Source organism: Crocuta crocuta, unplaced genomic scaffold (assembly GCF_008692635.1).
Source record: "Crocuta crocuta isolate KB4526 unplaced genomic scaffold, BGI_CrCroc_1.0 scaffold291, whole genome shotgun sequence".
NCBI classification, from domain to species: domain Eukaryota; kingdom Metazoa; phylum Chordata; class Mammalia; order Carnivora; family Hyaenidae; genus Crocuta; species Crocuta crocuta.
This window is the reverse complement of record NW_027527977.1, coordinates 1,387,543-1,410,340: the sequence shown is the minus strand read 5'-3', so window position 1 is coordinate 1,410,340 and position 22,798 is coordinate 1,387,543. Positions and strand designations below refer to the sequence as shown.

General features: G+C 44.1%; 1 protein-coding gene across 3 annotated transcripts in view; it reads right to left on the bottom strand.

Moving 5' to 3' along the window:
* TFAP2B (transcription factor AP-2 beta) overlaps positions 1–17,089 on the bottom strand; it is a 26,516-nt gene extending 9,427 nt beyond the window's left edge. For 2 of the 3 annotated variants that reach the window (XM_077752864.1, XM_077752862.1), the window contains exons 1-4: positions 17,009–17,089; positions 12,944–13,402; positions 8,097–8,157; positions 155–374 (exon numbers count right to left, since the gene is read on the bottom strand). In XM_077752864.1, the coding sequence (XP_077608990.1) occupies positions 155–374; positions 8,097–8,157; positions 12,944–13,402; positions 17,009–17,089 (821 nt within the window). Of the gene's footprint in view, positions 1–154; positions 375–8,096; positions 8,158–12,943; positions 13,403–14,612; positions 14,640–17,008 lie in introns of those variants that run through there. The other variant, XM_077752865.1, reaches the window with a different exon arrangement.
* Positions 17,090–22,798: the final 5,709 nt, after the last annotated feature.

Sequence of the window (22,798 nt, the reverse complement as noted above, 5' to 3'; positions counted from 1 at the left end):
GACCGCCGCTCTCCGCACGCGCAAAGCGGGGGACGTGGGGGGCGGGGGGGAGTGCTCTGGACGCCCCGTTGCTAGGCAACTGCGTCACGCTATAGGTTGCTTTCCCGGAGAGCCCTCTTGCTTCACCCCCTAATAACCGGTTTGAGGGTTTTACCTTCTGAGGACGCCGCCGAGGAGAGACGCATTGAGGCATTCGGGGGGCGAAAGCCGTCTCTGAACTTCCCCGACAGTTACTTTGTACTTTGAAGTTGAACTGAGCAGAGACAAACGGCCCGGGACCGAGCAAAATACCTCGCCGGTGTTGACGGACATGCCTCCCAGGAAGCCATCTTTATTCATCATCAGAGAAGTCACAGATTTGGGAGGAACCGGAACTAGAGAGAGAGAAAAAAATGCCATAAAGGTGACCGGGTTTCGATCCTGGTGACCGGCTGATAGAATGTGTCGGTGCGTGCGCGGGGGCGAGGCCACAGGACAGGCGCCAAGTGGAAAGCTGGAGGAGGAAGTGTTTGTTCCAGCGGGGCTGCGGTGCGTTCAGAGCACTGTGTACAAACAAATGGAAAAGCCATCACTCCTCTGGAAACTTACCCCATGTGTGTAGCTATGAGTGTCCCTTGCCACAGTCCCGCTCACTATACAAGATTAAGAAAACAGGCAGCTCAGAGTTTGGATTATGCTGTGAAACCCGGCAAATCCTATTCTATCACGTGCTAGGTTGTGACCTTAGGTATCTCAGTGAACCTCTCTGAATCTTAGAGTCTCCGTCCATCTCCTGAGGATAATAATCATATTTGGTGCTGAAGCCTGAAAGTGATTATATTATCAATGATATAAAACGGTAATACCAATGTTCTGTATGAGAACCCTTCCGTCCTTCCCTATTGGACTCAAATCTATGATCATGACTGGAGAGCATTGGGGAGTGGGCTCTTTCAGACACTGCTCAAGAGCAGCCAAGTAATACCGTTAAGCTTGGGCTCCAAAGAGCTGCTCATTTCTCTAAAGTGGATCTCATTCTTTCCTACATCATCATAGCAACACATTCATTTAGAAATGAACCCAAATGCTCCTCTCCACTGAAAGCAATTCCACAGTGACATGAATTTTGTTTACAAATTAACTAAAGCACCGGCTGGTGATTGTTTGGAGCAGTTATGATTTACAACAGGTGCCCTGATCAATCAACCAATCACTCTAATTCATGTGAGCGGAGGTCTTGCCTTGCCCCAGTTGTTTCATTTCGGCAAGTAATTGATAACAAACCGCACTCAAGGTATGTTTTATGCAGAAGTTAATAAGAGCTGACAGCTGGTTGCCACCGCTACCCAGGCGCATTCAGTCTCTCCAGCCTGTATTTCTGTTTAATTGTGTTTCAGTGTCATCTGCACCTCAGGAAGGGAGGGGCTCAGTAGAATCAGAAGGCTGGGAATGAGGAACAATGAATGGTCAACCTCTCAATTCCCTGGCAGTCTTGCTCCCTTGGACTTCGACACTGCTGAAGCTCATTTTCTTTCTGCAGGCTCTAGAAGCCCCAGGGCAGGTGACTTTCCCTGGCTTGCCTTACACCTTAGCTTCTTCTGATGGGATATGAAGCCCCCAAATCTTCAAACAATATTTGTTGATCACCAATTCAGAGGATTTATTGAAACATGCATCTGGCATGAAAAAGAAGGCTCCCATTCCTTCTCCGTAATAAAGACCTTGTCTCATTCCTGGTAGGGGAAGATATGCTCTTTCCACAATCTAGAGCCTAGAATTCTACATGTCAAACAAGTTGCATAGCTTCCCTTGTATAGACTTAACTAACCAACAGTGAGTATTTTTGTAACAGCTTATACTCTCTACTGCAGATTCCAGCATTCAGACTTCCATGATTGTTTGGAGACTCTCGAAAGCCAAGTTAGTCCCAAAAATCTCTTATTTATTAGGAATTGCGGTTTGGCCCTGTACAAACACCGTGTGGAAAAGGATTTTCCTAGAAGAATGGCTAGAGGTCCTGGAGCATTTCCTTTTGCCACTCCTTAGACGTTTTAGTATTTCTGGATCTACGGAATTCAAGGCCCTGTCTCAGAACAGGTGAGCGATGTTAGGTAACAGAGTGGATCTTCTGCACTGTGCTGGTGGTGGTGGGGACCTACAGCACATGTTTTCTTCTTTCTGATTCCCCTCATCACATCCTCAAATTTCCTTTTGAGAGTGAACCAATGAAAAGTAACAGGGTGAGTGAGTATTAATTTGAGTAAAACACGGAGTTAAAGTCATTTAAAAGACAGTGATTTTGGTGGGAATACCCTGTCATTTAATTCTCTCACACAACATCCACATCTAATTTCATCTGTCTTATTCTTCACAGCACTCTTGATTTTCATATTTCAGATTTGTATTCAGGAGCTATAAACAAATAATTTATGACCATGGGAATTAGCTTCAAATAACCTTGAAGAAACCTTTCCCCAAAATATAGATGTAATTTTGTAGTTTTAACATGGTATGAACTATAGAAATAAGTTGTAAAAAAAATCTCATCTTTGACACCCAGCAATATTTTAATATTTAAATACTATTTGAAAAGAATATTTTAACAGCAAAAGAAAGAACAAAAAAACCCCTCACTATAGAATATTTTAACGGAAAAAAAAAACTCACTAAGCTGGAAATAGTAAGTTCATTTCCTATTTCCCAGACTCAACAACCAAATATCCCCCAGGATTGCAATTTTACCTGCTTCTCAGAGTCCCAGATGCCAAATCTCTTGAAAAGCCAGGCCTTTAGAGACACTTTATAACCTGCCCTCTAATTTCACTATTGTTAATTGCCTGATTTACCTGACAAGAGCTATTTCCTTTGGAGAATGTATAGTGTTCCCCTCCGTTCCATGGGCTGTACCTTTCCGCAAATGCACTATCACCTAAATATCACCAACGCAGTCACCTTCAGTCAGCATACAATTGTCCTCTTTTGTTGTTGTTCCCCCTGCCCCCGAAAGATGCAAACTATTTGAGCATCCATGCTTCAGGTTTTATTTCCATTTTCTAATTTATTTTTTATGTTTATTTTTGAGAGAGAAACAGACAGAGTACGGGTAGGAGAGGGGCAGAGAGAGAGGGAGACGCAGAATCCGAAGCAGGCTCCAGACTCTGAGCTGTCAGCACAGAGCCCGACAAGGGACTTGAACTCAGGAACCGTGAGACCATGACCTGAGCTGAAGTCAGACATTTAACTGACTGAACTACCCAGGTGCCCTTCCGTTTTCTAATTTAAGTAAAAATCATGTTCCTACCCTCTACTCTCTCACCTTCAGGTTCTAACCCTCTCCCCTCTGCCCTTAATCTTGGTATCTTAGACTAGATCCTACACATTTCTTGTCTTAACTTTGTTTTGAATCTCTAGCACTGTTATCTACCTTCCCCTCCACTTTCACACCTGCTTAGCTCAGCTGATTAACCCCATATTTTATTCTCTTTGTCTTTTCCCTTCTGCTTTCCTCCAGCTTATCAATAAACCGAGAGAGCAACAGGGCCCGGTTGATTTGTTAGTAATTATGAGCACACTGTTCCTACTCATGCAACCCAGAGATGACTAAGATAGGTTTAAAGCGACAGCAGGAAATGGTAAGGAAATGGAGCATAGCAAAACTCAGCGTGAAGCTTTCAGTTCTTTACATGTTTACAATTTTCTGTGCATACATTAAAACTGGTTGGATTTTTTTTTTTTCCTATTCAGTTCTCAGTTGCATACCATGGCCAACTTCTGGATGTAACATCCACAAAACTTGCTCTCCTCCTTTTTTCTTTGCATTATATTAAGGAGAAGAAAAAAGGTTTAAAAACGATCAATATTTCATTAGAGTGACTGGAGTTTTATTTAAGAGAAAGGAAGGACAACTGATTAGAGAAAATATTATTCATTAGTGGACCAGAAAGAACCAAAGTGTTAATAGACTAGCTCTTAATCTGTATTCTTTAAACTTAAGTATGAAACCGTAGCTTTGATATCTTCGTGTTTGACTGCAAACACACCTTTGTGGGTCTGATCTGCTAGTGGGGAAGAAAGGAAGAAAAGAACCCATCTAATGGATTCAAGGGTAAGTCCCTCAGAAAGGTACTCAGATGTAAATATGTAAGCTACACCAGGAAGCCACCAAGAGGTTGAACACTACTTGAAATAAGTACTTCTAAACAGCAGAGCAACCCTTTCTTCATACTTGCATTGTATCTCATCTACCTGAGGGCTAATATTTTTTCACATGGATATATAGCACATCTATAAATGTGAGCTCTGAAATCCTGGAAAGAAAAAGGATTCTCACAAAGAACGTTGGAATATAAAGAACTACACACATCCAGCATTAGCATCCTGTAGGGGCAAAATCTAAGAGGCTATAAACCGAATGGGTCCCATCAGTTACTTGGTGTGTGGGACCTTGAGAAAGTCATNCCCCCCACTGGGGATGGGTGTGGGAGTTGGAGAAGAGTGTCTGAGCTTTCCAACTTTGAAATTCTGTGAACTCTGATTACTCCCTGGGTGGCTGGAATGTATCTCAGAGTCTCAAGTTGAATAAATACCTATTGGGATCCAAGTCAGCTCTGGAAATGTGAACCTCTTCCTTTGAGGGGAAACTCAAACCTTTTCAGGGGCTCTGACATAACTCTCGGTGATTTTTACCTTCTAGGTCCAAAAGAAGAATCCCAACATTGTAATTGAAATTGGCAATTTCTTCCTACCTCCCCCCAAAGAAAATCCACACTAATCAAAGTGTTTATATGGGGAGGGGGCCAGAACTAATGGGGGGAAAGTGGGAAAGAACTGAGGTTGAACTGAAACTAACCAAACAGGATATCCCCAAGACCAATGAAAATGCCCCACAGTCACATTTGAACCTTGGACTCCAGCCACAGTAGCCTTTCCAAGAAATCCCAGCATATTTTCTGCTCTCTAAGGTGTCAAACTGATCGCATATTGGCCTCTGAATACACCAGAAACTTTTTCTTAAAGGCTAGGTGAGCCTGTTTTGATTTAGGCTATAGGATGGTGGCAGGGATCATTTATATTAGCTGGGCACCAACGCAGCCCCTCCCCGGCCCAGATTCCTAATCTTAATGGAACTGAGAGTTAAGAATGATTTTTTAATGTCTCGTTGGATTTTTAGACTGTTAATGTACCGAATCCTTCTCATTATTACTTTATTGATTGCTCATTGACCAGCCCCCTTCAAATCGTATTAACCACCCTCTGCCGGTTTAGATTAGGAGAGTTTAAAAAGCACCTTTCATTACTCCCTCCACTCCTGCCACGGAGTTGAGACTCGGCAGCTTAATGGGAGCTCTAATGGGGCAGCTAAGAGGAGAGGGGCCACGGTCCCTGCCGATTGCATTAATAGCTCAAAGGGGGCCAATACAGAAAATTAGCCGTAAACGAGCTCTGGAGATCTTCAAATGAAAGAGCCATTTATCACGCTGGCTACCTTCACTCCACTCGTTTGCTCTCTCTACTGGGAACAACTCATTTCCTCTTAACTAAATTACTTCAGAAATGTCAGCTAAGCCCAGATAGCAAACATAACAAGAGAGCTAGCCTATAATCTATGGGGTGATATCAACACGGGTGAAAAATTGGTTAAATTTTTAGGAGGGAGTCTTTCCATACTTAGAGAGTGTGAGAGACATAGAGACCTTTATCTTTTATGCCTAGGTCTTCTGGCTTTGGTGTACATAATAGCAGAGACATCAGAACCTGGGCCAGTGGCTGCACTTTTAATAATGAGGTAGACTTTTAAAAATCCCTCTACAAAAAATTAAAATTAAAAATCTCTCTAAAAACCCATTAGAAAATAAATTAAGCAACCGAGTCCCTTGCCCATCGTTGAGATTTAGAAAACTTAGTTCCAAAAAAACCTGCCTCACCTCCTCTTTTATGAAATTAATCTCTGGAAGATACCCCCCATAAGGTTGGGGAGGGGACAAAGATGAGAGACCAGAGGGCCAGGAAGAAGAAAGTAAATCCATACCCTTATTTTAAGTGGTTCACAGTTATCTAGAAAAGTAAATGAACCACTTATTCCTATTTTGCCCATGACTCTCTAAAGGTAAATATATGACATTTGGATCTTTTCTTCATAAGATAATAAAGGTATATAAAGGTAATAAAGGAAATTCTGAAATATTAAATAAAGGAGTTGACCTAACATTTCATATTCATACCATGCCCCCTACATCAGTAAAGTGACTGGGGTGCCACTTAGATGTTTTAAGCTGTACATTAAAAAAAAAAAAAAGGTTTTAGAGGCCATAAAAAGTATTGCATGTTTTCAAAACAGATCCAGCCACTTTAGTCAATATTCTCCTTATTACTAGAGGTACCCTTATACATAAATATTCTTATTTTGCTGACAAACATACACAAACCCTGAAACCAAAGCATCCTACATGTAAGAATAATTTCAGCTCTGTTTTGTTAAGCTAAGTTCCAAATATTTTTATTGGCCTACCTATTAATAACATTTCTGATTGGTCATCTCTTGGCCATGACCCACAGACACCCCAAATGTTGTTTCTAGGATACACAACCCTAGATAAGGGGTTCTAGCCTTCAGTGAAGAGGGAGGGGGAGCTAAAACAAAAAAGAAGCAGAAAAGCCAATGGAGAAGTACCTCCGCACCCCTCCTTGCCCCCATCAACTAGTAATTAACCAAAAGAAAAGACCCTAGAGGAAATGGTGAAAGTGAACTGTCAGCACAGTTGTAAATCTAAGAACCAAGCCTGGGTGTCCCACCAAACCTAAAAGCTGGCATTAAAAAGTGAAATGATACTACCTAAAGAAGAGAGGGAGAGATGTTTGAAGCAACACTTAAAATAAATAGTTTTGCCCCAAATCTCACTATTCTTCTTCAGGATATTACATTCCGAAGCCAAATGGCATTATTCCAAATACAGCCCCCCCACCCCCATCCTCCATGTCTCAAAGCCACTTTTCCTGTCTTTGTAAAGGAAGATAATTTAGAATACCCCACCCTGTTTGGAATCCTTACTTCACAACCCTTCTACTGTACCAGGCTTGACTTTGCATTCCTTTCCAAAGCACCTTTTCTTTAATTGCTTTTGTGACTGTCATGTGGCTCAAATTAATCATAAATGACGGAAGCTAGGAATTGTTGACATCAAATATAAGGACGGGCCTTCTCCAGGATCAATAAGAAAGGGTTACAGTAGTTAAAATTGTATCTCCAAATACCAGTTCTAGCGATAATTAAAGATTGCACTGTTTACACATTCAAGCTCCTAAATTGGTGGCATGTGAGTGACATTCGGGCCTTTCGGCAGCCACACTAATCGCCAGGCATTCTCTCAGTGACTGTCAGAAGAGAGGGGGAAAAATTAAGCAGCTGCAATACGCCCGAAATGAGTTATTGTAATTACATTTAATTAGTTTAATTAGTTAATTATTTTGCTTACAGCTGTACAAGAGACTGCAAACATTTGTTAATATCACATGCCCTTTAACAGTATGGGGTGATTCCACAGTCACACTAAATCATGAATGCATATGTAGGAAGATTTAGAAATGTGCATAGGCTGTCTCAACTTCTCAGGATGTGCATATTTAGCAACACATTTGGCATGATTTTTTTTAAATAAAGAACTCAAAATTAACACAGAGAACTGGGAACAGAATTACCACACACACACACACACAAATATAAAAATAAGAAGAGGGACTGTCTCAAGGACTTAGGTTAGGGTTTAGCTCAGCAAACTCCAGTTATAAATGAAATAATTATAGCACATTTTTGAAAGCAGTGTTTCCTAATCAGTACCATACACGATGGTAGTTCAATTACTTAAGAGGTATCTAGGATTGCTACCAAATGTACCATAAGAAAATGGCAGTAGACTCTGTCCCCCTGTCCGTCTCATCTGGGTTTCTGCCCCCTCCCCATTTCCTTCTTCCCAAATGCCTTTTACACTGAGAGCCCTTGTCTTGTGATCGTGAACAAACACTTCTGTCTTATAAAATAAGTAATTCCCCCAAAGTGAAAACTCATAAAGACGTGACTGCACAGGAAAACTTTGCTTACTTTTAGGAGGAATAATCCATACCTTTTTTTATGACAGACTGGTCCAATAGATTCATGCCGCTGTTATTGGCATCTTCAACTGACTGTGAATATAAAAACATCACTATTCAAATTGACTGGATATTAAAGAATTGCACACATAAATCATGTCATTCCAAACTGGAGTTTCTGTTATTTCCATTTATATTAATTCACAAAGGGAGGTTTTATTATTACCATTATTACCTCCAAATCAACATAGAAATGAAAGTCACCCAAATTATAAATTCTTCCAGTGGAAGAAGAGGAAAAAGGAAACTGGGAGAGACATCTGGGATGCAGTATTGGTTTAGTTATCATATCAAGCATAGATGTTACACAGACCTATAAACTTTCATATTACTTGCTCTTATGAATTGTGAAAATTTGGCAACAGCTGAAAGATTTTCACCAATATTAGTACGGATAATTCCTGTTTTCAATTCTATCCCAGCGCATCTTAACCCTAGAGTCATTTTACAAATACATAATAGTTTACATTATGGGATTTTAATTAAAGTCTGAGCAGTTTGGAATGGAATGCAAACAGCAACACATAGGAACACGTTTGCAAGCTGGCAGGACCGCACGCCCACTTCAGTCTGTACACGTCCTTGTGTGCTATGAATTTCTTGCTGCCTGATAATCCCTCAGAGGATCCTGCACAAGTTGCTCCCCCTCCCAATCCTGCCGCTGCTACTTCCCAGCAAGAAGCACACCTGTTAGGGCGACAGTAACTACAGACACACAGATAGAGAGACCCAGATCCTCCCAGTCAGCACCTGGCTACTGGCATAGAGCATTCATCTCATGTGCCACAGTCTTATCCTAAAGAAGGAAAGTTTCAGCCCTGGGTGTTGGCAGCCCTTCTGAGGGGAAGTGGCTGTTGGAATGAGTTCTTACTGTCAGGATGCACAAACACAGAGTTCTGGCTGTGTGTCCCAGGGTATCCAAAAGCACTGTATCCCCACCCTGCCCCCTACCCAAATGAAAAATAAATGCTAGGTCTTTCTGAAATGTACTGCTGCTTTCCTTGATTCTTAGAAACCTACGTTTGGACCAATCTGCCCCCTACTCTACGGAGAAGTAAAAAGCAAAGAGATTGAGAGTGAGGTTGTGTTTTCCCAGAACCTCCCACCCACTCACACCGCATCCCCAGACAGGGTGTGTGTTCATCACAAGGAAGAGACTGTCTACCCCAAACAAGCAGCACATTAGACACGAGATGATCTAATCACGAGGGGCGGGGGAAGGGGAGCATGTTAATTTGTTTCTTTACATTTTTAATAGTCACTCTTCAGTTGTCGGTAAGGTGAGGAAAATTGTTATTCTCCGTAAGAACCGTTTTTCCATGTTGCAACATGCCACGTCCACATTAAGAAACAGTAAAGCATTTCTTTAACAAATACTTCACAGAACTTGTTAGAAACTCCTCAGGAGTCCCCCACCTCGCACACCCGGGCGCGCGCGCGCTTACACACACACACACACACACACACACACACACACGATTCACGTCTTGCTATGCTCACGTGTCTACAGTGCGAGGTGTCCACTCAAGACAAAACAGTCTCCGGCGGCTGTGGGCGGGCAGGCCCCGAATCTCCGGGGCCGGGACCCGGGGCGCCCCCACACCTCACCCTCACGCCGCCGATACGTAAATATGTATATACGCCTCATCAGCGACGTGGGGTAGTTGTGGTAGTTAATGAGAAGGCTCTTGTCTGATTTTCTATCTAATTACGGCCGCCTGCTGGGTTTTTGTACAGGATATTCACGCAGCATGCTGGCGCTTAATCGTCACAGGGAGGATCGTAAAGATTTAATTAGGACTGCATGCGGAAGCGCAGAAAAACAACTCAGACTCGTAATTACTAGACTTCTTTAGTTAAAAGTGATACCAGGGGTTGCTTTAAGACACTAGGGTGTGTTTTTGAGTGTGTGTGTGTGCGCGCGCGCACGCGCGCGTGTGTGGTGGGGTTTGACAACATCCTTCTATGCTTACACTCAGGGGTAGTAGAGGTGACGCGAGGTTAGAGAGCGAAGACTGGAAGAAGAGAAGAGGTGTTCGCGACAACTGAACTCCAAAGTAGGTGTCATCTCACTCCATCTTTCTCTCCGATGCCGTTTTCCCCCCTGAGTTTCTAACAGTGCACACCCCCCAACACACATACACGCAAATGGGTGAAATGTAGCATACCCAGAGCCCAAACAGCGATTTGCTAGTTTAATAGCCCCTGTGAGTAAATTGAAATAGAAATTGACAGGGTTTTATAGTTTCATTTAAAAAAATATTAGAAGCATTTGGTTAATTAGCTTCCCTCCTTCTCTCACGGTCGGTCGGGGCGGTGGCCCTCCGCGTGTGTGTCAGGGTCACACAACACACCCACGTACCAACCCTCGGCCAGGTGAGTACCCCTCACTGTGAGGCCCTCAGGCCCAGCGGCGCCCTGGGGATCTGTCAGGTCCGCAGCTGGGAGAGGGGCGGGGAGAGGGATCGGAGCACACACTAGGTCCTCCAGTTCGTACAAGTGACCGAGGTCCAGGCCAAGGCACCCTCTGGTCCCTTTTTAAAGACCGGTCAGGCGCAACTAACCCAATCCGCAGCTGCAGGAAACGGTGAAATANGGAGCAGATCCTCCGAGATGGAGCAGCTGAGGCGAGGACCCTGCATTGGGGGTCAGGTCCTAGGTACATCTCTCCCCTGCTCTGTCACCTGCCCCTCTCGTGTCTAGCACTTCCCGGCCTCAGAAGGCCTGTCATCGCCACGGGGGCAGAGATCCTCCCTGCAGCCTGGGACAAGCGAGGGACGCATCCCCCGTGACCCCTTGCACTCAAGGTCTTCCAGACAAAGTCCCGCGAGCCACCCCACTTGGCCAGATGACTTGTTTGGAAGCTTCTGGGGGAGGAACAGGGTAGAGGTGGTATGGGCGGGGAGCATGCGTGGGCCGGGGCCTGCACCTTCTCTCCTCTGGGCGCTCTGCACCTCCCCCGTCACTGTTTCCACGCGACAACTCAGCCTGCCGTGCGACCCGCTTTGACGCGAGTGTTCTCCCCAATACACACTGACCTGGGCTTGTTCTCTTATCCTTTGCATTTGGCCAAACACTCAAACCGCCTCACAATTCTATCTTAGAAACAACAACAACAACAACAAAAACCAAACTAAACTGAGGCCAAAGAAATCTATTCCCTCTTTTGAGAGAATTCCTGGGTTCGTTCGATTGGCTGGGTCACTGGCCCGCAGGGTGGTGGTGACACGGCCAGTGTGTTAGCATTGCCAACAGCAGTGGTGAGGAGTTGATCCACTTTCATTATCTAGCACTCTGAGCTGTACTCAGAAAGGTTAATTTAAAAACTTGCCCCCCCCCACACATATTACCCCAATACATTTTTTAAAAAGCTATTATTTCTTTCTTGTATGGTATTCTGAAATGAGCAATATCTCCAGACAGGGATAATCAAGCTTGATTAAACCAACAAAACTATCATTCTTGTTACTATGGGTAAATCCAGCCACAAATCATGTGATTCCATTATTTTGGAAAATAATAAATGACTGAATTTCCTCTAAAACAATAAACCGTCATAGACTACACACAGGCAGCATTTGATGCTGTCATCACATTTTAACTGTTCGAAATATAGATTTTCTCCCCAGTAAGGTAAAACAGAAGGACTTGATATTCTTTTCTCTTTCTTATTTCGTTTTCTTTGCTTTAGAGGTACGTCTAAAATGATGCATAATATATACAACTGTGCCAACAAGACCGAAGTGTCAAATACCTTTCAACCGTATTTATCTTTTCTGCAGACTATTTAAATTAGGGAGCACAAGGAGACCTGCTCAGAATCACCCAGACAGTTTTTAGAAATCATTTCTTTGATGTTTCTTTGTTTAGTTTAACCAAGTATTCTCAACCAAATCAGGCTCCATTGTGTAGGTTGCAGATGGGTTAGGGAGTGGGTGGGGGGAGTGTTTTGAGCCTTTTGTTTTAAGAAACAAACACGTGATGCCTCTTTAACTGGGATAGTGGCTTTGGGAGAGGAGAGTATTAATGGAGGGGAGAACTGAGGAGGGATGTGGAGAATATTGCTCCACAGTCGTTTGATGGACCAAAAGGTGAAAGCAATTCTCCAGAATGGTACGTGTCTTCTTGGACTTCCAAGCAGAATTCTGGCTTTCTGGGCCCCCCCCCCTTCCCCCCCCCCCCAATTATTCCATTTCTCCAGAGATGACTTTGGAACTCATTTATGTTGAAAAAGGACTCAGCAGTTTATGGGACATTCAAAGTAGGACCTGGTTTGGACAATCATAGTACATGTTTTTCTTCCCATGTGCATTGTCATGATTAACACCCAGCAGGAACCTCTGGATTCCAGGAGGATCTTGCACCTCTATGCTGAAGCCCCAGAGTCTAAGCGGCCCAATCTTTCACCTGCCTCGTCAGGGCACCAGGCCCACTAGGGGACAGGCATGGGGGGCTAGGTTGCGGAGGGTACCCAGCCGGCAAGCACAAAGTACAAAACGGAAGTAGCTAAGACAAGACAAAAAAAAACCACCTAGTCTTGACTGTGATGATCCTAAACTATCAGCACATGCATGCATATTTTTCTCCTTCATGATTTCATTTCTCGTGGTTCCAGCTTTCATAACTGGACCTCCGGAAACCACCACTACATGTATAACACATAAACAGTTATAGAAGTAGTGTCCAGCGGGTCCGGTTTCAAAGATGGAAACGATCTCCCCCACCCCCCAGGGACCCAGTGCCCCTCCCCCACCCCTCCCATCTCCCGGGGCACTCACTATTTATTTATTGTCCTTCTCATTTGTTTGTTTGTGGTTACCTGGACGTCCTCCATTCCGGGATGGCCGAGGCCGTGCAGCGAGAGGCTGTCACCCATGCCCGCGTCCAGGCCGTGGTGCGCCGAATGCAGCAGCACGTCCGGCCGGCGGACCGAGTGGTAGTCCCTCCGGGGGTCGAGGCCCGAGAGCTGGGGCAAGGCGGCCCGAGGCTGGGGCAGGAGCGAGCCGGCTTCCGAACCCACTTCTTGCCGCTGCCGTTGCCCCCAGGGATGCTGCTGGGGCTGGTGCAGCGGGTTCAGGGAGTAGGGGTCGTTGACGTGGGAGTAGGGGTCTTGGCTCTGGTGGTAGGGGAGCGGCTGGTACGGAGGCGGGAAGTAGGGCGGCTGGAAGTCTGACGACGGGGTGTGGGACAGCGGCGGCGCGCTGGAGTAAGGTCCCTGGGACACCGAGCCCAGCTGGGAGAGCCTGGAGCTGTGGCTCGGGACGCCATCGTGACGGTCCTGGGAGCGGAGAGAAGGGGGGGGGGAGAGAGAGAGAGAGAGAACACAAGCGACTAATGGAGAAGCCCCGCTTCTGTACGTTCTTCCCAGGACAGGGGAAGCAAGAGTCTGAAACTTATACTCCCAGCTTGACTCAGAGGGCACATGATTTCAGCAATTCCAAACGCGAGGCTTTGAGGGGGAAGATGGGGGAGAATCACCACTCACTTAACCAACATCTGAGCCTTCTGTTGGGAGTGCAAAGCAGGCAAAAGGGAAAGGGTCAAGTAACTGAATGTAGGGGGGAAATTTCTACATTCCTTAATTTAAAATATAGGAGCCTCCCATACAGTGCCTCCTCTTCTGGGTGTTTTGAACTATCTTTTCTAACTCTCCCAGAGGTGCAAAGCATAACAAATAAAACTTCATACTATTTGCTCTGCTGCTGCCCCTGCTCCAAAGCAACTTCTGCCTTCACTGGCAACCCAGCCAGCTGACCAAGAGCTCCCCACACGACCTGATCATTGCAGGGGCTCTGAGAAACCTGCCTGCTCTGAGTTCCCAGTCACCCCTCCCCTCCCCAAGAGGAATTAAATCCTTTAAGTAGCGTTTGATTGAAATGGATCTCATCTGAAATCTCATCCTGAACCCACGTTCCATTAAGTTGAGTTGTGGTTCGAAGGAGTTATTTCTATGGTTGCTTTTCTGTATCTCATGCTATTACACTCCAGGCTGTGAAAATGAAGGACCTAGGGAGGGAAAAACAAGAAAAAGCCCAGACAACTCACTGTTGGTTCTGTCTGGAGTGGCAAACTGAGTGGAAGAAGAAGGGGGAGGTGTGTGTGTGTGTGTGTGTGTGTGTGTGTGCGCGCGCGCGAGAGAGGGGTGTTTAAGTTTCTCCCTGTCCTCTGTGGAAATGCCTTGGTAAAGTCCCCATGGTTCTTTTTGGAGAAATAGTCACCTAAATTTCCAAACTGCAGTGGCAAATAAAAAGTTTTTCTCTGCGGCCTCCCCCCTCCCCAGCTGACTCATGGAGCTCAGACGGAGAACACACAATGCAGAGAGAAGCAGCTGCAGCCTCGTCCAATTATGGTGCTAAATTACCAAGCCAAAGGCGCTCAAAGGAAGACAGAGACAGAGAGAGTGAGACGCACGCACAGAGACGGAGAGACAGAGAGACAGCGAGAGGGGGGGAGCATGCAATTCTGGTACAACGTGAATCCAAACTCACCATGGATGAATAGGTGTGGACTAACATCTGGAAAAAAAAGCCTGGTTACTGCTCAAAATCAAACAGTGATTAAAAAAAAAAAATAATCAAGGAGTCCAGCAGAGAAACGAGCTGGACACAGGAGCCGAGCTTGAGGGGTTTCCAGGACAAGCCATCAAAAAAAAAAAAAAAATCCCCCCCCACCCCCAAACAAGATTGGCGATGCCTGTCACACACAGACAGAGCTGTCCATCGGGTGTCTCGCTGTCTTTTTTGGCCTCTTTTCTTCTGCCGCTCTTCGGGGCTCCAGATACAGTCCTCTTCCACCCGAAACTGGGCTCAGACTGCTCCGGCGCCCCTTCCTCCCTCCGCTTGCCTACACCGCCTCATAATAATTGATATTCATGACTATTAATATTACACGAGTACTTTAAAGGGAGAATGGAGGACAAATGGAGCGTGAAGCAGCAGCGAGCGCAGAGCTCCCTACTATTGTAAATGACGTTCATTCAGTGGAGAATTACTAGATGTAATCAGACGAGGGGGCTGGCAAAGGCAGACTGGGGAAAAAGTTTAGCAGGAAAGAGGCAGAACTTCAATTAACTGAGCCGGGGACACGCGTAAAGCAGCCCCTGCTCCTTTGGACCAGGCAGTGAGGGACAGCATCGCTGGGGGCTTGTACAGAATGTAGGTGCCCTTGTTCCTGGAGAGGGACTTTCCTAATGGGAAGAACTGATCGCCCTAGGTGCTTTGTGTGCAGATTAAAAAAAACAAAATAGAAAGGCGTTGCCTCATCATTTGGAGGGGAGAGAAAAGTAAACCGGTGGGCCTGGTTGTTTACAAGTGACGTTTGCAGATTTGCCCCGAATATTGGAGATTATGCTGATTTATTACAGGACAGGGGCGAGATGGGGGCTTTCCATCCCTTGTGTAGCCGGTCCCTTTTTACTGCTCAGTCTGTGATTTTTACCTCAATTTAAAATATATGCAATCAATCTTCAAGTACACTAAACGTATCCTTTCCAGGCAAAGCCAGGGGCAACAGAAAACCTTTCGGGATGTTTCAGGAACCCGTTCAACTGGCCTGACTGCCATTTCTGTTAAAGTTCAACCTTCCTCCCAACTTAAAAAGGTTCCTTCCACAGGGCTGCGGGTTCTCCTATAGTTTTGAGCAGAAAATGTAGGCAGATAGGGATACCTACGGTATTCTCTCTCCTCTCTCTCATTCCCCCTCTCTTCTCTCTGTGATCCCCCCCTCCCTCCCATTTTGGTCTCCTGTCTCTACCCGGCTTCCACTCCACCCCTCCCTCTTCCTCTCTCCCTCTGTTCTTTCTGCTCTCCCTCCCTCCTATCCCGTGTAGCCAGTTTACTTTTCATAAGCAAAGAGCAAGTTTTATCCTGCTTACTTTTGGGAACCCACTGCAATCCCTCTATGTATATTCCGAGCGGTTCACACACACCATCGCGCGTCTCCGCCAGTGTCATGCCCACTCCGGGCGCTCACATTCTTTAGGACAGTTCTAGCGCCTTCGGCTTTACCATTATCCCGCCTGCTAAAGAAAGAAAAGGAGGCCGAACCCGAAACAGGCCCCAGCAGGCGGAGGCGCGGCTCCTCGTTACAGTCCAGACACGGTCACAAAGAGGAAAGGAAAACCCTCATCATCGTTCCTCAGAGGGACACATCTCCTCTGTCTCTTTTTGTGTCTCTGTGTCTCTGTCTCTCCCTTACACCTCACCCCCACCCNGGGGCGCAGGGGCGGGCGCGGCCCCGGCCCCGCCGCGCTCCGGGCAACCCCTCCAGCCCGGGAGGAGCTGCGCCGACCCCAGCGCTGCAGAGCCGTGCTCGCTCAGCGAGGGCAGAGCCCTGCGTCAAAAATACCCCCCAAACCGGGTGTCCGACGCACCGACCCTCAAAAAAGCCAAACACAAGGAAAAAGATTTTTAAAAAAAGAAAGAAAAGGTCTGCCAGGGTTCCTTAGCTTCTGCTCTACCGACACCCGTCTATCTGCCTAGCTACCTCCCTCCTTCTAATTTTCCGTCTTCTACTTGGATCCGTTTGTTACCGACTTCAGAAATATTATTGAAAATAAAAATTAAAAGCCCGAGTCGGTTACGAATGAGGCTTGAACATCTAATTCTCTCGCACACTCAAACCCAGGAGAGCCTCTGCCTTGATCAGTCTCANAAGAAAAATCTCTTTACTTAAAGTAGCCAGATTTCAACCTTAAAGTCTCTTTTTTCGAATAGGGAAGTCTCCTCCCCGCCCCAGCCAGCTTTTCTAAAAGTTAGAGAAAGCGGAGAAAACCGGCCGGAAATCTACGACTAAATAGCTGAAAAATATGTATCAGTTGGGGTGTCCAGAAGCTCAAATTCTCTATCTGCAAAGCTCTAAGATGCATCTGGGGGTGTCGGCTCACCTCATAGATATCTTCGTACTTGACATTCTCCACGAGCTTCCAGAGCATGATGGCAGCCTGGTCTCTAGGAGGTGAGTGCATTCATGTGAGGAGCAGATGTCTGGCTTCTCAGGACTCCGCTGTCTGTAATGACCCATCTATAATTGGAAATGGGGGATACACACCAAATCCGACGCTCCTCTCCCATCGCAACTTATATCTGTTGTCTCCAACAATAGGCTGGAGAAGTAAGCCTCAGCAGAGAGAAAAACATTGTTACACACACAGGAGTTAGATGCAACCCACAGACGTATATATTATAAAAATCATAAACACGTATTTACACCCAGACACCCACATTGAGTTATATAAGCACCCCTAGGTCACGCATAGTCTACAGACTCTAAACATGCACTTAAAGGAGAGACAGTTGTGCAGCGTGATTAATATAAATATACACATTTAAAAACCTCTATATGGAAAATGATGAATCATTGTAGCAACTGACTAAAGTCTTGACAATCCATAATGAGAAACCAGGGGCCAACAGTCTCCCATTTTCTATGTAGATTTTAAAAGGGAGACAATTGCTGAGATTTTTAAACACAAAAGCTCCTATTCATGTGTGTTCAGCAGGAGGGTATCTTGAAAGCTGGATTTGGGGATTTTTTAGGGCAATCTCTCTGTATTGATGTCTACAAACTTTTTTTTTTTTAAACTGTACCTCTGTCAAAGTAGAACCAAAAAAGCCAGCTCACCACAGTGACCATTTCTAATATTTTTTGGTCATTTTGTCCTACACGTTTGGAAACGTAAATAGTGTATGAACACCTCAGTCCGTCTTGTTTGTCATTTTAAGGGTTGTTTGCATGCATTTTCAACGAATTCCATGTGCCTTTCTTTTCTTGGCTAGAGTCTTCACATTATGAAGTTGTTTTTTTTTTTTTTTTTCAGTTGTTGGGAACAACACATGCAGCCGTTCACACAATGTTAATTTCGAGCCTTCTTTGTAGAGACCTAGGACATTATATTTCCATCTGTTGTCTGTAACTTTTAAGTGGTTTTAATCATGGACCGTCAAGACATGGCCACCTGAACCTTTGGAAGATTTAAGCAGAATGTTCTTCAGAGACATAGTGAAAAGTATTTTAGGATGTATCGATTTTGTTTGTTTGTTTTTGTTTTGAGTGTTTTGTTTTTCTTAGTGAAGCAAACTGGTTTTTTTTTTTCCAAAAGGAAAACGTCAACGACAACAATAATAAAGTTAAGCAAACCTTGAAAATGGGCGTCCTAAAAAAAGGCACAGGGTTTACGAATTTCATCCGAACTGAATACTCCCCTCATTCCTCCTTTTCCCACTCTCTCTGTTTTTCTACCCCTTTCAGGGTACGGAAGGATTCCCACAGCCAGAAGGGACACCCAGTGGAGGATCTCTGCCCCTGGGGCAGAAAACAAATGACAGGAGGGAATGAGGAGGGACCGGGGCAATTTGGGGTGGAAGGTATTAAACCTGATAGGAGTGAATCTGCAAAGGGCAATTGTCTGTGACTCTCACGACTGCTGAGCGCGGCCGCGCGCGGGGACGCACGCTCGTCCAGGAGAGGGCTCCGCACAGCCGCGCCGGACTCGGTAAAAACCAGGGAGAAGCCTGGCATCGCGGACCGAACACTTCTGCGGGCTTTACATTTGATTTCTTGACGCTAAGTCAAATGAAGGCAACATAAAAAAGGTGTTTCAGAAAGGACTTCAGAAAAGAAACCCTTCCTTCATTTCCAGTTGTAATTTTTATGTCTTGCCTCCCCTCCCTCCCTCCTCTCTTCCTTCCATCCGGTTATCCTGCCTTCTGTCCTTCCTTCCTTCTTCTTTTCCTCCACTTGCAATAGGAACACTTTAAACCGTACAAAATCTATACCGATTTCCCGCTGGGAGTACGAGCGAAGATTTTCTTCTTTGCCCCCGGAGCTGGTTTGGACGTGGGAAGGCGTTCTTTCTAATTTTATTGTGTGGTAGGGACTCGGAACAGGTTTTACCATTCCTTCCCATCCTTTCCAGAACTACGTTCAGTCCCAGATCAATATTTTGCAAGACAATACTATAGACTTGGAAATTCAGGTGCTCCTGACACAAATTTATTAATGACAAAAATTGTCTTCTTCTTCCTTTCAAGGGAACAACTCCATTACCTGTTTAAGTCTAAAGATCATTCCAACACAAATAGGAAGCATTTGAAAAAAAATCTAAAATTTTTCCTCTAAAGCCTTTTAAATACATTTTTGGTGTATCATTGGTTAGTCCAAAATAAATAAGCTCTATAGCTTAAGACAAAGCAAAAGACCCCAAGAAAGATACTTTGTATGTAAAGCTATTAAAAATATATGTTAGCATAACTATTTTATAGCCTTATATATGTCTGATTTCAACATTTGCATATGTAATTTTATTTTATGCTAATATTAGATATTTTTAAGAGTAGAAACATCTTGAAATATTTGGTTAAAATTTATACAAATTCTTTAGGAAAACGGAAACAAAGAATAAATCTGGTTTTATTAAGAGTGACGCATAAATTTAAAAATACATACACATACATAAAGAGATACGCAAAGAAATACATTATGATAATTAAAACCCGAGTCAATTTTTCAACATGGGCATTATTCAAAAAATCCTAGAAATTGCAAGGGAAATCTTTCCTTCGGAGTCCTCCGTAGGCCATCAAACGGGCAACAGCGCCCTCTGTCGGGATTTTGTACAAGCAAATCCTGCACGGCCGCTCGTTCTCTTTTCTAGCGATTTCTTTCCATTCTTGAAAACCTGTTCTCGCTTAAAGCATTTTTAAAGTTCACCTCTCAATATATCTACTAATTTCTGAAACCACTGTTTCAGGATCTAAAAAGTTCAAACGTCTCAAAAAATGTGCAAATAAGAGCTCGATCGCTGCGGAGACAATTTTCCTTACTTGAGCCTGCTTTTCTTGCTCTTAACCGTCTGTTGCATTTCGCTTTAACTTCCAGTCACATGATGTAGGAAACGATCTCCGCGAGGACTTAATAAATGCAAAACAAAGGAAACGTAAAAGGAAAACAAACTGGTTTGGAGAGGGAGATAAGTGAGTAAAATACGCATTTTCATCATTTCACTTTTCATTTCGTCTTGCCTTATGCCTGTATTTCGTTTTCCAGGGCGCGCACACGTTCGCCTAGGTAAAAGCTTGCTGGAGACATCCAAGATAGTTATATTCGTTTTTTCCCCTTTGACTTATATTATTTCCGTTTGGAACAGCGTAGAGGAGAGTTAATAACGCCCTCCTTTTCTCAGCCTCAGTCGGAGAGAGTATTAGTCGCTAAATGTAGGAGACGCTAAGGGAAAGCTAATGCACCTAGGGTAGAGCCCTCTGCTGGCGGTTTTCGGAGTAGGTTTAAATCTTTAAAAAAAAAAAAAAAGTTACCAAAAATCATTATATTAAATCAAGGTCAACTACTAGCACTCTTATGGTTTCTTTTTTCTACAAATATAATTATGAATTATATGGTTTTCACAGACTTCCTTCATTCCCTTATTCCTCACCTTGGCACCTATGATTCATAAATTATCTCCCTCTGCAGCTGCCTGATGGACTATCTTGTCTTTAGCACATTACGGGGGCTGCCTGGGTTTCCCTTTATTTTTATCTTCCACAAACACAAAAATAATAAAATGGAAAAAGCCAAGACGTAGAATTAGGTTATTGTCTCAAGTCAAGACCCCAGCCCTTCTCATTCTGGGTGGTGGGGCCTTGCCATAAGCCTCCTGTTGGAAAAGTGGAGGTGGGAATCCCAATTCAGGTCTTCAGCTATGTCCTCATCACTTTCCCCCACAGCACCATGATGCTGTCTTCCTTCCTTCCAAACTTCCTTCTGAAATTAAGAAGACGGTATTTTTGGATTAAGTTTTTCAGAGTTATTCTTGTCCTGGGTTTACAAACAAGCAAAGGAAGAGAGAAAAGGGAGCAATGGTTTACTCTGACATACCAGATTCTACCCCCACCTATTGGCCATCAGAACCATTATTGTCCACCAAGTGGATTAATAAGACATGACAGTTGCACTATTTATTGGTGACAGTCTGACTCTATTCTGCTAACATGTTTTTATATTGAAGATTTCTCATGATCATATTCTTTTGAGAATCTTGATCTTCTATATCTATATATATATATGTATATATAAATGTTTATTTATTTTTGAGGGGAGAGTCAGAACGTGAGCAGGGGAGGGGCAGAGAGAGAAGGAGACAGAATCTGAAGCAGGCTCCAAGCTCTGAGCTGTCAGCACAGGGCCCCACTTGGGGCTCAAACTCACATACCGTGAGATCATGAGCTGAGCTGAAGTCGGACACTTAACCAACTGAGCCACCCAGGCACCCCTTGATCATAGATTTTAACATCAATTTGGAAAAATTACTGTCCAATGTGTGAAAACACCATTCAAGCACCTGCCTTTGGTTTACCAAAGGGCTTGAATACCATATAGGTTTCTGTGATCTGAGTATGAGGAAACAAAAAGGAGGAGCTAATTCTTCCATAAGTGTTTTTAAAAACTAAACGAGGATGAACTTATCTGTAGATGGACTCTTCATGATCATACAGAGTAAGGTAAGCACTGGAAAGGAAGTAGCATTTCTTATTTTAACTGTAATAGTAAGTCAGTGGTGCTCTTGTGAACTTGTAAAGTGATAGTTAGTTGAAATCACTTGTAAGGATGGAAATAACTGTGGCTGTGGAAACTCCTACTTTCTCGTGGACTTTTGAGGAGGAGTAGTAAATTCATCACATATTTTAGAGGTTCTGAGTTCCATTGGTTTTCCTAGATAATTGTGGGGGTATGAAGTCACCGAGGGGACAGTTTTCAAATTTCTATCTCCTGGAGATAAAGAGGTTAAGGAATGGAAGATGGGGGGCTGGAGTAAATGATGCAAACAGCCACAGCACGGTTGTTCCCAATACCAATGGATATTTCATATACAAAATGTGAGAGGGGCGCGCTTTTGCTGGCGTGGCTAATGCAGTAGGACAGGTATTTCCATCACTGTGGACATTTTCCATATTATTGCTTTAAGAAGGAGCAATCTCAAAGGGTGAGAACACTAAACAATTTGGTTTCAAAATGCAGCCAATAGACCAATACATATCTGTGAGTAAAAATTTGCAAATAAAGACGTGGAAAGATGTAGAGCAGAAATATAACCTTTAAAGCATGAATAAACACATACAATGTATAACATCAGGGCTGAAATGTCTCTTAAGTACAAGGGACATTTGAGAGAAATTAACATTACCATGGAACTACTTCCTAAAATTCACACTTATGCATTTTGATAAAAATAGAAAATGATATTCATTTTATGGCTTTTTCTTTCTTTAACATAAATTGTTTCTTCCACTTACCAGCTATATCACCTTGGGCATGTCCTTTGACCTTTCCAGATCTCAGTTTTCTTACCTATAAAATGAGGCAAATTTACAGGGAAATATCCAAATTTCTTCTTTAGAAATGGACTTTATGAGATTTAGGAAAGCATCTAATAGTAATTAATGAAAAGTTTAAAATGACAGTGTTCCTGGGGCGCCTGGGTGGCTCAGTCGGTTAAGTGTCCGACTTCAACTCAGGTCATGATCTCACGGTTCATGGGTTCGAGCCCTGCATCAGGCTCTGTGCTGACAGCTAGTTCAGAGCCTGGAGCCTGCTTTGGATTCTGTATCTCCCTCTCTCTCTGACCCTCCCCTGCTCATGCTGTGTGTGTGTGTGTGTGTGTGTGTGTGTGTGTGTGTGT